Source organism: Dipodomys spectabilis, unplaced genomic scaffold (assembly GCF_019054845.1).
Source record: "Dipodomys spectabilis isolate Male_0828 unplaced genomic scaffold, ASM1905484v1 ptg000069l, whole genome shotgun sequence".
NCBI lineage: Eukaryota > Metazoa > Chordata > Mammalia > Rodentia > Heteromyidae > Dipodomys > Dipodomys spectabilis.
Window position 1 is genome coordinate 9,134,998 of NW_024870746.1, and position 16,325 is coordinate 9,151,322.

A 16,325-nucleotide genomic window follows, 5' to 3' on the forward strand; every position below is an offset into this window, starting at 1 on the left:
TGCTTGGCCTCACCTGATCTTTCTGGTCATTGACATGCTGCCGCTCATCATCAATTTGGATTGTCAACTCTTTAACTCTCCTCTCCAGTTTTCGGTTGGTGGACTGTAGAACTGTCTTCTCCCTAACAGAGTGAAAAAGAAAGAAACTTTACTTCGTCCCTTACTGCCTCTTAAGCATTTTCTCAGTCATGAACTCCATCGGTATATTAGGAAGCATCCATGGAAAATCTAAAGAACCAGAGAGAAAGAATTCACATCTCAGAGTTTCTGCAACAATCTGTTCTGAATCAGAAGAAAAAAAGACTCCCTGAAGATGAAGCCAGGTTGGCTAGATTATAAGGCAGAAGGAATAAAACTGAGAGGGAAGAAGGGAAGGAGAGAAGAAGCTCTAATTACCTCTCTTCAGCTTGTAGCTTCTCTTGCAACAACTGATTCTGAGATTCAAGCTGGGAGAGATTGGCATTGGGCTTCTGGAAGCCTTCTGTGCTGGCCAACCGGGTCTTCAAGTCCTTGTTCTGAGATAGAAAGCTTCCATGGTTAGCATTCCAGTAGGTCTTCTACTCACCATCTGGGGTCCACCTTCAAGATTCCCCTTCCTTTCACCTGTCTCTCCAAGGAGATTTTGTCACATTCCAAGTCTTGCCGAGTAGACCTCTCCTGCATGAGCTCTGTCCTTAGCTGATCCATCTAGTGGAAATATAAGAAGGAGCTAGACCTGGCAGAGGTGAACCAGCAAGCTGAATCAAGTAGGACAGGGTCCTGGAAATCGATCTCTGAACACTGAATCTTAAAAATTCCCAGGCAACTAAGAAATGGTTATCTATAAATGGAAGGAGCCATGGGACTGAAACTGTTTCTTTACTTCCACCAGCAACCAGCAGCCCTCTTGAACCAAAACAACTCTGACTCAGGTCAAAATAACCCAGGCCACTCCTTCTTCCACTTAAATTCTTGGCATCTTTCCACCTCAAGAAACCTTCCAATTCTTCCAGAAGTACAGGAGACCTTAAAGTGGACTCAGCTATATACAGACTCTACATCTAGAACTCTCCAGATCACAACAGATGGGAGGGAAGAATTGTCTTCAAGGGGGCCTATACGTTACACAGGGCAGATATAATGAAAGGTAAAGAAGACTCACCTGGTCCCGACTACGATTCACCCGGTCCGTTAGCAGCTCCACAGTGTTCTTCTCTTCATCTAACTCTGCTTCCAGCCGGGAGACTTTTTCCTATGGCAGACGGATAAAATTCTTCCCCAAATTCTGGATTGCCAAATTCAGAGCAGTACTTTCTCAAACTCCATAGAATTTCCTCTCTTGGGCTGGGAAGGTGGCTCAGTGGTAGAGCGCTTGCCTTGCATGCATGAGGCCCTGGGTTTGATTCCTCAGCACCACATAAGCAAAAAGAAAAAAGCCGGAAGTGGCGCTATGGCTCAAGTGTTAGAGTGCTAGCCTTGAGCTGAAGGGCTCAGGGACAGCGCCCAGGCCCAGAGTTCAGGCCCCACGACCGGACCCAAAAAAAAAAAGAATTTTCTCTCTTATATGTTCCAGGAACTTTTTGGTTCCCATCCCTACCAGAAGCACCATGGAACCAGCGCCCTCTGCTGGCCAGGTGTGATATCAGGAGATGAAGTCGGACTTGCTGTGTTCATGCATGGTCATCATGAGGGAAACCTCAGAATCCATTCCTCACTGGGGGATTCAAATTCCCCAAAGGAAAAACTAAGAAAGAAACCCAACTTCCTAAACTGAGAACAAGATGGAAAGACTCAGACACAGAAGCACCAGAGTGCAGATTGAGGGAATACATTTCAGCTAGGAAGTACCATGAAGAGGCTCAAAAACTACAGACTTGCAGCCGGGCACTGGTGGCTCATGCCTATAATCCTAGCTACTCAGGAGGCTGAGATCTGAGGATCATGGTTCAAAGCCAGTCCAGGCAGGAAAGTCCATGAGACTCTGATCTCCAATAAACCACTAAAAAACTGAAAGTGGTGCTGTAGCTCAAGCGGTAGAGCACTTGCCTTGAGCTGGAGAGCGTAGGGACAGCACCCAGGCCCAGAGTTCAAGCCCCACGACTGACCAAAAAAGAAAAGAAATGATCCAAATGTTCATAAGCTAATGAAGAAGAAGCTTGGTTCCTTTCCCTATAGACATGCCACCTGTGCCAGGACCCAGGCCCAGACTCATTCCCCAAAAACCACCCACAGTGTTCTCACCTCGAGGCTCTTCAGTTGCCGAATCTTATCATCCTGGGAGCGCTTCCTGTTCTCTGCTTCTTGCTCCAGCCCCTGCAATCGCTGGGCCATCAGCTCTCTGTCCAGCCGGGCTGTGTCCCGTTCTGCCTGAGATGTTTGCAGGGCATGCCGCAGTCTCTGGGTCTGGACAAGAGGAAAACATGCAGCGGCTCAGAGTAGTATAAGGTGTGGAGGTGAAGAGTAGGATACTATGCATTGCCAGGAGAAGTATCCTATAACTGACATTCTTTTTGTTGGTGGTAGTGGTGGTTGTGGGGCTTGAACTCAGGGCCTGGGCACTATCCCTGAGGTCTTTATGCTCAAGGCTAGGGCTCTACCACTTTGAGCCACAGCAATACTTCTGGCTTTCTGGTGGTTCATTGGAAGTAAGAGTCTCATGGACTTTCCTGCTTGGTCTGGCTTCAAACCATGCTCAGATCTCAACCTCCTGAGTAGCTAGGATTATAGGCATCAGCTACCAGCTCCAGCCACTGACATTCTTTAGAACTGCTCTCTCAGAGTGATATTATGACTGATTTTCACTCCCTTTTGTCTTAAAACTTTCTTAAGTCATTTGAGGTTTTCTTTTTTTTTTTTTTCTTTTAGTTGGTTGTGGGGTTTGAACTCTGGGCCTGGGCACTGTCTCTGCACTCTTCAGCTCAAGGCGAGTGCTCTACCACTTGAGCCACAGCACCACTTCCGATTTTCTAGTGGTTTATTGGAGATCAGAGTCTCACGGATTTTCTTGCCCGGGCTGGCTTTGAACCACGATCCTCAGATCTCAGCCTCCTGAGTAGCTAGGATTACAGGCATGAGCCACCCGCACCTGGCTGGAGGTTTTCTTTGTAAGTGGTCTGTGTTGCCCAGGCTGTTGCTAAAACCTCAAACAATTTCTGGGCATTAGTGGCTCATGCCTGTAATCCTAGCTACTCAGGAGGCTGAGATCTGAGGATCATGGTTCAAAACCAACCTGGGCAGGAAAACGCATGAGGTGTTTATCACCTTAACCAGCCAAAAGCCAAAAGTCCAGCTGCGGCTTAAGTAGTAAGAGTACTAGCCTTGAGTAAAAAAGCTAAAGGTCAGTGCCTAGATCCTAATTTCAAGCCAAAAACAAAAACAAGAATCAAGTGATTTTCTTGCCTCAGCCATCCAAATAGCTCTATTCTTACAGATCAATGTCACTGTGCCTAGCTAGTTGAGGAGGTTTTAAAAATTCTGATCCTGGGTGTCACCACTAGAGATGAATGACTAAGTAATATAGAATACATTTTGGGGACCCTGAGACTTTGCCAGACCGCCTCAGCTGACTCTAATTGGCAACAGAGTTTGAAAGCCACTGCTCTACAGACATTACACTCTCTGGAGGACAGGTGATTCCCTTCCCCTCCCCCACCTTAGTATGCCACTGTAAAAATTGATACCTAAGTCCAGGCCTCAGGATGCCAGGCCCAGAGGCTCAGTTAACAGGCAAAGATCTTCCAATTCAAGACTCCTGGATGGTTCTTATCCTCTTGCCATCTAGACTCCTACCTCATCTTGTAGCCGGCTCAGTCCCCCAGAGTTCTTTTCAGCCTCACTAGCCCAATCTTTGGCTTGGCGCTGGGCATCTGCCACTTCCCGCCGGGCCTTTTCCTTGTAATCTTCCATCTGGGTCTGAAGCTGTTGCAGCGCTTGCTTAGAGTCATCTCCAATCTGCTCCAGCTAAAGTGCAGGAAAAAAAGTTTTCAGCATTTTTTTTTTTTTTTTGCCAGTCCTGGGGCTTGAACTCTGGGCCTATACACTGTCCCTGAGCTCCTTTTTGTATTTTTTGTATGATTAATTGAAGATAAGAGTCTCATGGACTTCCCTGCCTGGGCTGGCTTTGAATTGTGATCCTCAGATCTCAGCCTGCTCCTGAGTAGCTAGGATTACAGGAGTGACCCAACAGCATTTAGCTGTTTTTTTAACAATCTTTAACAGCTGTTCTGCCCCTTCTCTAGGTCCAGGTCCTAAGGCTCTCCCAGAAGCCTCTGTCCTGCCAGGAAACCTTCTTTTGCTCTTTCCAGGCCTGGTTTCCTAGTATGGCTAGTACTTATATGTAAATTCTGGGCTCAAATCCTGGCACTTACTACTGACCCAATGCCAAGATATTTACTAACACTGGGTCTCAATCCCCATCTATAAAATAGGATGACAGTAATAGTATCTACAATAGCCAGTTGTTATGAGAATTGTATTAGCTGGATAGAATAATTCAACAGTGTCTGTTATAAAGTAAACCTTCAATGACTATACTCCACAAACCCAAGGTGCCAATGACTTTCAGCCGTACCACTAAGAGAAAAACCTCTGACAACTGAACTATGGCATACCATCAATTTTCAGATACAATCCAATCTCAGAGATGACAAAATATGTACTTTTTTCTGAATTGATAAGTAATAACACAAACATTGGGTGTTTGGTTTTATAAGGTTAAAAAATTAGGAGAACCTTACCAGCAAAAGGCAACTGATTCCTTTATCCCTCTTTCTCCTTGCCCCCCTTTCAATTTAAAACTCTTCTAAAGAGAAGATTTTTCTGTATAGGTCTTATAGACTTCTAAAAAGGAATCCCAGGACTATTCTGCAAGAATGAAGGCCATAAAGAAATAGAATGGGCTGGGCACTGGTGGTTCAAGTCTGTAATCCTAGCTCTTCAGGAAGCTGATAGGAGGGATTGTAGTTTGAAGCCAGCTGGGACTGGGAAGTCCATGAGACTCTCATCTACAATTAGTCATCAAAAGGGCAGAAGAGGCTCAAGTAGTAGAACACCAGCCTTGAGTGAAAAGGCTAAGGGACAGTACCCAGGCCCTGAGTTCAAGCACCAGTATCAGCATACACACACACACACACACACATACACACACACACACACACACACACACACACGAACAAAGGCACCAAGAACACAGAGGGGAGGTAAGGACATACTTTAGGAAGGTTAGACCGTGGTCTTGCCCATCTTGTACTTGAGAAGAGCAGATAGTACACATCCTGACCCCAGCCCAAATCCAGCCCACAGGCCAGCTTCTGTGTGAGTTTTTATAAAGGCCTGAGACTCCCAGGCCCACCTCTTTGTTGAGTCTGTCCACAGTCCTGTCTAGCAAACGCTTCTGCTCCTCCAACTCTGCCTTGCTCCTGCGAAGTGCCTCCCGCTGCTTCCCTTCTTCCTCCAGGGCCCGGTTCAGGGCCTGCTGTTCCTGCCCCATGCGCAACAGCCCCCGCTGGGCCTCATCTAGTCGGATCTCCAGTGCGCGCTTAGAAGCTGCCAGACTCCCCTCCTCCTCCTGGGATACATTTAGTGCCTCTTGTAGCCGTTGTTTCTCTGCCTGGGAGAGGGGAGAGGAGAGAAGGGAGATGTGAGGAAGCTGGTCAAAGGCAAAGCTTGGGCTTAAGGCATTTGGAGGTAGATAAATGGGAGGGGTGGGGAAGAAGGTATTTATTCAAAAGTGAGCAGTGAAAATAAGACTCAGAGGAATCAGCAAAAGACATTAAGACCTTGGAGAGCAAGCAAGGGGTGGGACATAGGAGACAAAAATACTAGTGTAAAGTCTGAAACATTCACACCAAAGTGCACTCCAGGAAATAAACCCAAGGTTAACAGAGGATTTGGAAGGCAAAAGAAAAAGAAACACAGTACCAGCAACTGAAAACTGATGGCTGACTGTTTAGCAAAGGAGTTAACTTGGCCAAGGCTACAGATAGAGAGGCCTGCAAGGAGGCCAACCCTGGGGGCAGATGCACTGACCTCCAGCCGCTGCACCTTCTCCCGAAGTCGAGCCTCCACCACTTCCCCCCCCTCCGCCAGGCCTCTTGACTCCTTTAGCTGCTGCTCCAGACCCAGGATGTGTCGTCGGAATTCATCATTTTCCTCCTGGGTCTCCCGAAGCGTGGTCTCCACTGCTGCCCGTCGCTGCCCCAACATTTCAGCCTCTGCCTTGGCGGCCAGCTTGGCCTGCGGGCAGTTGGGAGCAGCCGCTCAGACCAGGAGGCCTCAGAGCCCACCAGAGCCAGGTTTAATTAGAGAAGGATAGCCCCAGCCAGGGGCTCCACTGAGAATCTCACCCCTACACAAAGGCAATAGGTATCACCAGGTACAATAGCCTCCACTGCCAAATCATGCTTTTCACCACACACCTAAAGCCACAGGGCTGATTGGTACATACCCATCATAGGTAACTTTCCATGCCCTCTGGCTTCTCAGCCCTACCTCAGCCTCCACCTCCTAAGCCCTGGGCCCACTCCCCTTGCCTTGGAAGCCTCTTCACAGTCGAGTCTCAGTTGCTGGATGGTTTTCTGCAGCTGGAGATTCTGCTGTTCCAGTTCTCGGCCTCGATCAGCCTCCACTCTCAGGACAACCAGCTGCTTCTCCAGCTCCCGGTCCCTGTGTCGCCCAGACATCTCCTGGCTCTGTAGTTCTGCCTGGAGCTCCTTAACCTCCTCCTTTGTCCGGTGCAGCTCCTAGATGGGAGGGAAAATGGTGATGGGGAGACCATCACAGCAAGAATGAGACTCTAGAAAGTGGAAAAAGTGAAATTCTCACACATTGTGAATCAGGGCATAAATGATGTAGCCACTTTGGAAAGCAATCTGGCAGTTTAGCCAGAAGTTGAACACAAAGCCGGGCGCCGGTGGCTCACGCCTGTAATCCTAGCTACTCAGGAGGCTGAGATCTGAGGATCACCGTTCAAAGCCAGCCCGGGCAGGAAAGTTGGTGAGACTCTTATCTCCAATAAACCGCTAGAAAACCGGAAGTGGTGCTGTGGCTCAAGTGGTAGAGCGCTCGCCTTGAGCTGAAGAGCACAAGGACAGCGCCCAAGCCCAGAGTTCAAGCCCCATGACCGACAAAAAAAAAAAAAAAGAGTAGAACATTATGCATCCTTAGAAAAGGGAAAAGATATTTGTTTCCACATGGTTGAGCCCTGAAAACATGATGTCAGGTAAAAAATAAGAAATAAAAATAAAAAGCCAGAAATGAAAGACCTCTTACTGTAGGATTACAATTGTATGAAATAGCCAGAAGAGGCAAATCCAGAGAGATAGCAGGTTGACTACTGGTGCCAGTGGTTCAAAGAATGACTACTAATGGTCATAGCATATCTGGTTTGGGTGATTAAAATATTTTATAAGTAGATAGTGGTGGCAGTTTCACAACTTAGAATGTATACACTAAGAAAACAACTGGCTTGTCCTTTTTTTTGGGGGGGGGGGGAAGGAGTCAGTCATAGGGTTTGAACTCTGGGCCTGGGCACTCTCGCTCAGCTCTTCAGTTCAAGGCAAGCACTCTACCAGTTGAAGCACAGCACCACTTCTGGTTTTCTGGTAGTTTATTAGAAGTAAGAGTCTCATGGACTTTCCTGCCTGGGCTGGCTTTGAACCATGATCCTCAGATCTCAGCTTCCTTAGTAGCTAGAATTACAGGTGTGAGTCACCAGCACCCAGCCTGGCTTGTCTACTTTTAAAGGAGGAATTTCATAGTTTATAAAATATAACATCATCTGCCGGGCGCTGGTGGCTCACGCCTGTAATCCTAGCTACTCAGGAGGCTGAGATCTGAGGATCGCAGTTCAAAGCCAGCCCGGGCAGGAGAGACCGTGAGACTCCTATCTCCAATAAAACACCAGAAAACCGGAAGTGGCGCTGTAGCTCAAGTGGTAGAGCGCTCGCCTTGAGCTGAAGAGCTGAGGGACAGCGCCCAGGCCCAGAGTTCAAGCCCCACGACCGACAAAAATAAATAAATAAATAAAATAAATAAAATAAAATATAACATCAGGCTGGGAATGTGGCTTAGTGGTAGAGAGCTTGCCTAGCACACATAAAGCCCTGGGTATTCCTCAGTACCACATACATAGAAAAAGAGCAAAGTAGCGCTGTGGCTCAAGTGGTAGAGAGCTAGCCTTGAACACAGAGAAGCTCAGGAACAGAGCCCAGACCCTTCCTGAGTTCAAGCCCCAGGAATGGCAAAAAAATAAAATAAAATAAAATAAATATATCATTAAGAAATTCTATGTAGAGCTAGGCACCAATGGCTTCTCAGGAGGCTGAGATCTGATGATCACAGTTCAAAGCCAGCCCAGGCAGAAACATCTGTGAGACTCTTATGTCCAGATAAGAAAAAAAAGCAAGAAAAGGAGGTGTTGCTCAAGTGGTAGACTGCCAGCCTTAAGTGAAAAAGCCAAGTGAGAGCAAAACCCTGAGTTCAAATCCCAGCACTGGCATGAAAGAAAGAAAGACAGAAAGAAAGAGATAGACAGAAAGAAAGGAAGAAAGAAAGAAAGAAAGGTAGACAAGTAGATGAACTTATAGCTAAAACAAGACTAGACAAGACTAGCTATCTATAAAATATAAACTAAGGCAGAAAAAAAGGTAAGGGTATGGCTTAAGTGGTAGAATAGTTGCCTAATAAGCACTAGGCCCTGAGTTCAAATCCTACTACTACCAAAAAAAAAAAAAAAGAACCAGGCATGGTTGTATATACCTGCAATCTCAGCACTAATGAGGATCAGAAGAGGATGAAGAGTTTCAGATCTGCTTAGGCTACATGGTATGACCCTGTCACATCAACAGCCATATCAAAATAATAATATATGAGCCAGGCGCCAGTGACTCACACCTGTAATCCTAGCTACTCAGGAGTTTGAGATCTGGGGCTGGGAAGCTGGCTCAGTGGTAGAGCGCTTGCCTTGCATGCCTGAGGCTCTGGGTTCGATTCCTCAGCACCACATAAGCAAAAAGAAAAAATGCCGGAAGTGGCGCTGTGGCTCAAGTGGTAGAGCGCTAGCCTTGAGCTGAAGAGCTGAGGGACAGCGCCCAGGCCCAGAGTTCAGGCTCCACGACCGGACCCAAAAAAAAAAAAAAGAAAAAAAAAAGAAAGAAAGGTAAGGATTGCGGTTCAAAGCCAGCTGGGACAAAAAAGTCCTTATAAAATTCTTATCTCCAACTAACCACTCAAAAACTGGAAGTGGAGCTGTAGCTCAAAGTAGTCAGAGTACTAGCTTTAAAAAAAAAGAGCTCAGGGACAGCACCCAGGCCCTGAGTTCAAGTCCTACAACTGACAAAAGTTAAAAATAAAAATACCATTATTTTCACTGTCATTAGATAGTTTTATGGTAGAAATATAATACACAAGCATTGACTAATATTTGTAAACTGAGTGCCTACTACCTGTCTAGGACAGTATATCCATGAAATTAGAGATAAATGCATCTTCAGGAAGCCTTAAATGCCAGTGTCCCAATGAAAGGATTTTCTAAGTTATCCAAGTTGTTCAAAAAAATAACCCATTGCCAGGGCTGGGAAGGTGCTCAGTGATAGAGCACTTGCCTTGCATGCCAGATGCCCTGGGTTCGATTCCTCAGCACCACATAAGCAAAAAGAAAAAAGCCAGAAGTGGCACTGTGGCTCAAGTGGTAGAGCGCTCACCTTGAGCCGAAGAGCTGAGGGACAGCGCCCAGGCCCAGAGTTCAGGTCCCATGACTGGACCCAAAAAATAAAAAAATAACCCATTGCCTTTTTATCCTTCATAAACTGAAACACTAAGAATATCAAGAAATTATGTTCCTATCAATTTTATGACCTTTCATTTATGACTCATGAAGCATCACCCTAGGCATGAGTTAAAAAAAAAAATAAGCCAGGCGCTGGTGGCTCACGCCTGTAATCCTAGCTACTCAGGAGGCTGAGATCTGAGGATCGAGGTTCAAAGCCAGCCCGGGCAGGAGAGACCGTGAGACTACTATCTCCAACAAACCACCAGAAAACCGGAAGTGGCGCTGTAGCTCAAGTGGTAGAGTGCTCGCCTTGAGCTGAAGAGCACAGGGACAGAGCCCAGGCCCAGAGTTCAAGCCCCAGGACCGACAAAAAAAAAAAAAAAATAGAATTGACTAAGAAAACAAAGACCAAAAAAGGAAGCTGACTGAACTTTGGATGGTACCAAACCACCAGCAAGGCTGTGTCTTGGAGACTGGGGAGACGGACACACTAAATGCGAGGGATCTTTTATTTCCCCATGACTAGACTGTGTACTTTACAACAGCCTTCAGATTACAGTCTGGCTTCGCATGTAGGTCAGCTAGCCATGCCAATAGAAGCATTCCAGTCCACGTGATCGTATTTCTCATTGTAAATTAATAAACCAGCATTCTAGACAAAAATCCCATAGTTAATATCATAACCATAGCTAATGAATCCTCCCACCACGCCCCTAGAAGGACAGAGCAGCTTTTGCTATGCTGACCAAATTAAGTTTCTGAGCCTATAAAAATGACCTTGGACTTTCACAAATCCACCTAAATGCTGCTACCCCATGAGGTCTCTTGGGAGGCTGCCAGCATCCTCTGGCTCTACCCCAACCTGGCTACTGAGAGCCTTTTCCACTACAAACCTCCAGAACCAATGAGGAAACCAGTTCTATTGTGCTGGAAAGAAAACACTGCAGTAAGGTCTGCACCAGCAGCTGGCCCCATGAGCATGAGGACCCCTGTCGATAAGATACCCAAGTGTCTATCACCCCAACTTGCCATTCTGTTCCCAAACTGCCAGGTACCTTCTTGAGTTCCTCAACTTGTTGAGCATCTCTACCACCACCTCGAGACTGATCCAAGTTCCTTTGTAAGACCTCTATCTTCTCCCCAAGCTCCTCTTCTATCTCCTCCTTCTCCATGCGCAGCTGCAGGAGTCTGAGCCCAGCAAGATAAAATAAAGAAGAAAGGGAACAGGGTTAGGACTCTAGCCTTGCACTGTCTGACAGTGTAAACCAGTTCTCCGGAGGCTACCATCTTGAGCTCCCACTCTCAAGGAAGAAAGTGGATTTGGAGAAAGGCAGTTTAGGAAATGGAAGAACACAGCATGTTAGAAAGGATTGGTGAGGGCTGAGAACGTGGCTTAATGGTAGAGTGCTTGCCTAGCATGCAGGAAGCCCTGGGTTCAATTCCTCAGTACCAAATAAAACAGAAAAGGCCTGAAGTGGCACTGTGGCTCAAGTGGTAGAGTGCTAGCCTTGAACAAAAGATGCTCAAGTTGGGCTGGGAAGGTGGCTTAGTGGTAGAGCGCTTGCCTTGCATGCATGAGGCCCTGGGTTCGATTCCTCAGCACCACATAAGCAAAAAGAAAAAAACCAGAAGTGGCGCTGTGACTCAAGTGGTAGAGCTCTACCCTTGAGCTGAAGAGCTGAGGGACAGCGCCCAGGCCCAGAGTTCCCCACGACCGGACCCCCCCAAAAAAAAGACGCTCAGGGAGAGTGCCCAGGTCAAACCCCAGGACTGGGGGAGAGAGAGAGAGAGAGAGAGAGAGAGAGAGAGAGAGAGGATTGGCTAGAATTCTAGCTAACTGGGAGGTAGAGATAGGGGATCCCAGTTCACTTTCCACCAAGGCATAAAAGTTTATGAGATTCCATCTCAACCAATGGCTGGATAGTGGTGTGTGCTCGTTAAACTCAGTGACATAGGAAATCATAAGTAGGAGACTGAAGCATAGGCTGGTCCTTGCTTAATAGCAAGACCCTTCCTTGAAATTAATCAACACACACACACACACACACACAAAAGAGCTGCATATGTGGAAGCTAGATCTAAAATATAACTGGACATAATAACTTATACAGACTCTAGGCATTCACACACAAACAATCAGACTAAAGGAAGATACCCTTAGGGGAAGGAATACAAAGGTATAACTCCTCTGAACATGTCAAATACTATTTATGGAAATGAACTCCAAGAAATGGGAACATGTTTTGCTTTTGTTTTTGTTATTGTTACTGTGGTAGTGTTTGGTGTTTTTGCTTTGGGGTTTTTTTCTTCTGAGAGGGGAAGGGAGGGAGGAAGAGTGAATAAATGCAATCATGCTATGCAGTACACACTATGTGGAAAATTACTTATGTTACTTGTGGGGAGGGATGGGTGGGGGAAAACGGGGAAAGTAAAAGAAGGAATAACATTGTTCAAAAAAAGAAATGGCCAGATGCTGGTGGTTCACACCTGTAATCCTAGCTATTTAGAAGGCTGAGATCTGAGGATTGTGGTTCCAAACCTGTAAGATTCTTATCTTCGATTAGCCACCAGAAAACTGGAGGTGGCACTGTGGCTCAAAGGGGTAGAGCACTAGCCTTGAGCAAAAGAGCTCAGGGACAGTGTCCAGGCCACGAGTTCAAGCTCCACAACTGACAATAAATAAATAAATAAATAAAATAGTACTTATTACCTCACTTATGAAATGGTAGCCCCTCTGTATAACACCTTAATAGTTAAAATAAAATTAACTTTTTTGAAAAAGGGAGTTGGAGAGATAACTCAAGTAAACTGTCTAACAAGTGTAATATCCTACAGTATCTCAACAAAAGAAAAAGAAAAGTAGAAGGATCTAAGAGTCATGGATAAGTGCTCCCAGGAGAAGATGAAGTTCTTACTCTTGCTTGGTGGCTCTCAGCTCTTCTTTGTTCTTCTGAAACATGTTCTGCCAATGCCCTGTTTCCTCTGAAGTCTCTTCTAGCTCCCTCTGAAGTTCTAGTACCAGGGTTGACATCTTCTGCCTCTCAGCCTCCAGTGCTGCATGGTCCTAGGGAAAAGAAAGGCAGGCTCAGAAGGCTCAGGCTCAGGGCAGAGCTCACTTCAAGGCGATCTGAGAGTGTGCACAAGGGGAAGGTCAGGTTCAAAGGGCACCATGCTGGCTGCACTCTGACAACCCTGGGGGTACCTGGTTCAATGCCAGTGAGTCCACCTTCATAACCATCTATAGGAAGCCTCTCCTAGTTACTTCCCCCGACAAAACTTAGTCACAGCCAGGCGCTGGTGGCTCACGCCAGTAATCCTAGCTACTCAGGAGGCTGAGATCTGAGGATCACGGTTCAAAGCCAGCCCGGGCAGGAAAGTCCATGAAACTCTTATCTCCAATAAACCACCAGAAAACCGGAAGTGGCACTGTAGCTCAAGTGGTAGAGCACTAGCCTTGAGCTGAAGAGCTGAGGGACAGCGCTCAGGCCCAGAGTTCAAGCCCCACGACCGACAACAACAACAAAAACTTAGTCACATAACCTTCTGGCCTATGTTCCTCCTCTCTTCTCTCCTCTCTCGCTTCTCCCCTCGCCTCTCTCCTTTCCTCTCCCCTTTTCTCTCTCTCTCTCCCTTCCCCAATATGTAGATTTCCTGGACATGATTTTCACGACTTCTCACATATGCCCTTTAAGGAGAGTTCCTAGTTGCAACCATGAAAAGTTGAAACATAATTTAAGGCTGCTCCCTCCTCTCCCAGCCCCTGCTTTTGTCACGTGCCTGCGATGCATCCTGCATGCTCCGGCGAAGTTTCTCTGTGTCTCTTTGGTACTGCTGCCGGACATGTTCCACCTCTTGGTCCCTCGAAGCCACCTCCTCCTTCAGAGCCCCCTTCAGGGCGGTCAGTTCCCGTTCTCGCAGCCTCAACTGCTCCTCTACTCGTTGTTTCCCTTCTAAGACTTCTTCTAGAAGTTCCCGGGTATCTACCAGGTCCTAGGAAAAGATCAAAAGGGGTGACTATATTAGGAACCATCTGTTTAGTAATAATTCATCCATTTAGCTGAAAAAATAAAAATAAGAAGTTAGGTGCCAGCGGCTCAAGCCTATAACCTAGCTGAGGATCATGGTTTTGAAGCCTGTCCAGACATATCCATGAGACCTCTCTCTGCCTTTGAGTCTTCCTGAAAGCACACGAAATAGTACCTGCTATAAGCTAGACTACATTGGGGCACATGTGAATAGCAAACATGGAGTGGTCCAGTTGAAAGGAAGCTACGACTAGACCATACAACCCCATACTCTACCTTCAGAAGCACCTCTTTAGCAGGCTCAGGGCTCTGGCCCTGTTTTAGCTTGTTCTGTAGCTCCTTCACCTGGGTCTCCAATCCATGCCGTAACCTTTCACCCTGGTCCAGGAGGAGCTTCATGTTCTGGAGCCTGGTAATAAGCAACATTATTGAACACTATGTGTCAGGCAGTTTTGAAATACTTTTCATATATTAGTTCATTTAAACTTCCTTTAAAAGTATCTGTTCAGCCAGGCCCTGGTGGCTCACGCCTGTAATCCTACCTATTCAAGAGGCTGAGATATGAGGATCACGGTTCAAAGCCAGCCCAGGCAGAAAACTCCATGAGACTCTTATCTCCAATAAACTACTAGAAAACCAGAAGTGGCGCTGTGGCTCAAGCGGTAGAGCGCTTGCCTTGAGCTGAAGAGCTGAGGGACAGCAACCAAGCCCAGAGTTCAAGCCCCACGACCGACAAAAAAAAAGGTATTTGTTCACCTCTCTTTTGTCATTTGTTTTGGATTTTGTTGTTACATCGGTTTAGTTTTTGCTATGGGAATAGAACCCAAGGTCTTGTCTGTATTATTTAAGCACTCTACCACTGAGCTACATTCCCAACCCTTGTTTAAATCTTAATGACAGCTCCCCTGACTATCTTATATAATACTGCAATCCTCTAACAATGTAGTCCCCTTGATCTGTCTTAATCTGCTCTATTCAGCACCTTCTTATGTGTTACACATTTACTTACATACCATGCTTGCTAACTGTTTGCCTACTATGTTTCCAGAAGGCAGACCCCTTCATCAGCATGGCTACCTCACTGAGGTACCTCAGGAACTTAGATTAGTGTCTGTCATCATTGGGAAGGCATGTGCTAAATAAATAAGTAAATCCTCATAATGAACATATTTTATAGATTAAGAACCTGAGACATTGCCTAAAATACATGCATTATCAACATTACTGACAGAGAGGCAAGGGGCTCGAGTGCTGGTGGCTCACACCTGTAATCCTAGCTACTTAGGAGGCTGAGATCTGAGGACTGAGGTTCAAAGGAAGGAAAGTCTGTGTGACTCTTATCTCCAATTAACCACCAGAAAGCCAGAAGTGAAGCTGTGGCTCAAAGTGGGTAGAGTACTAGACTTGAGCATAAAGATCTCAGGGACAGTGCCCAGGCCCCAAGTTCAAGCCCCACAATCAACAATCCAAAAAAAAAAAAAAAAAGAGAGAGAGAGAGAAGGTAAAGAAAAAGGTTCCGTGATTGAACCATCCCTGCCCCTTTAAACTTCTAGAGATTTCCTGTCTCCTTCAACCCTGGGAAGGGTGACCTCTAGGTCCAGCCTAGAGGTCAAACAGGGGCCCCAAACAGCCCCACATGTGCCATCCACTGCACTCACTCTTTGGTGCTCTGCTGGACTTCCCCTTTCCTTCTTTCTAGGAGCTCCTGCAGTCGGTTACACTCTTCTGCTTTCTCCTCCAGTTGCCGCTCCAGCCCAACCTGGGATGGTTCTAGCCTCTGCCGCTTCTGAAAAAGAGTATAGCAAGTAGAGAGTAGAGAAAAAAACAGAAAAGATCCACTATAAAAGGAATGTCCAACACATATTGGACACTTGATCTATGATAGACATTGTACTATGGGCCTCATACATATTTAGGCATTTAATCCTCACAACAAACCTAGATATTTGGGATTATTAAAAATATGTGCAGGTCTGGGAAGATGGCTTAGTGATAGAGTGCTTGCCTAGCATGCATGAAGCCCTGGGTCTGATTCCCCAGTACCACATAATCAGAAAAAGCTGGAAGTAGCGCTGTGACTCAAGTGATAAGAGTGCTAGCCTTGAGCAAAAATAAGCTCATGGACAATGACCAGGCTCTGAGTTCAAGCCCCAGGACTGGCAAAAATAAACAAAACATATATATGTGTGTATGTGTGGAGAAATTAATTAGCATTTCTTTCGATTCTGAGTGTGGGCTAGAATGGAAAAATGAGGAATGGACATGTGAATTCTGATGTTAGGTCATAAAAAGGCACTGCATTTTTTCTTTCATACTTTTTCTCTTACATCACTCATTCTGAGGACACTAAAGCACCTCTATGAAGGGGTCCTTACACTGAAGGACTGAGAGCTTCAACCAAAGCCATTTAATTAAACCATTTAAGAAGCAGATCCTCCATCTCTACTCAAGCTTGTGAGTGTGAACTTTTAACTTGGGTCAAAATTTCCCAGCTGAGCTGATCTCAGATTCTTGTCCCTCAGATCCTGGGAAATGCTTATTTTAAGCTGCTA

At 46.1% G+C, this 16,325-nt stretch overlaps 1 protein-coding gene across 2 annotated transcripts in view; it reads right to left on the minus strand.

Annotated features, from left to right (window-relative positions):
* The window catches only part of Cgn (cingulin), a 29,953-nt gene that overhangs the window by 2,267 nt on the left and 11,361 nt on the right, over positions 1-16,325 (minus strand). For both annotated transcript variants that reach the window (XM_042682091.1, XM_042682092.1), the window contains exons 6-19: positions 15,432-15,559; positions 14,050-14,182; positions 13,526-13,738; positions 12,664-12,812; positions 10,804-10,936; positions 6,510-6,719; positions 6,007-6,213; positions 5,330-5,587; positions 3,769-3,939; positions 2,221-2,382; positions 1,142-1,231; positions 604-687; positions 397-515; positions 14-122 (exon numbers count right to left, since the gene is read on the minus strand). In XM_042682091.1, the coding sequence (XP_042538025.1) occupies positions 14-122; positions 397-515; positions 604-687; positions 1,142-1,231; positions 2,221-2,382; positions 3,769-3,939; positions 5,330-5,587; positions 6,007-6,213; positions 6,510-6,719; positions 10,804-10,936; positions 12,664-12,812; positions 13,526-13,738; positions 14,050-14,182; positions 15,432-15,559 (2,166 nt within the window). The remainder of the gene's footprint in view (positions 1-13; positions 123-396; positions 516-603; positions 688-1,141; positions 1,232-2,220; positions 2,383-3,768; positions 3,940-5,329; positions 5,588-6,006; positions 6,214-6,509; positions 6,720-10,803; positions 10,937-12,663; positions 12,813-13,525; positions 13,739-14,049; positions 14,183-15,431; positions 15,560-16,325) is intronic.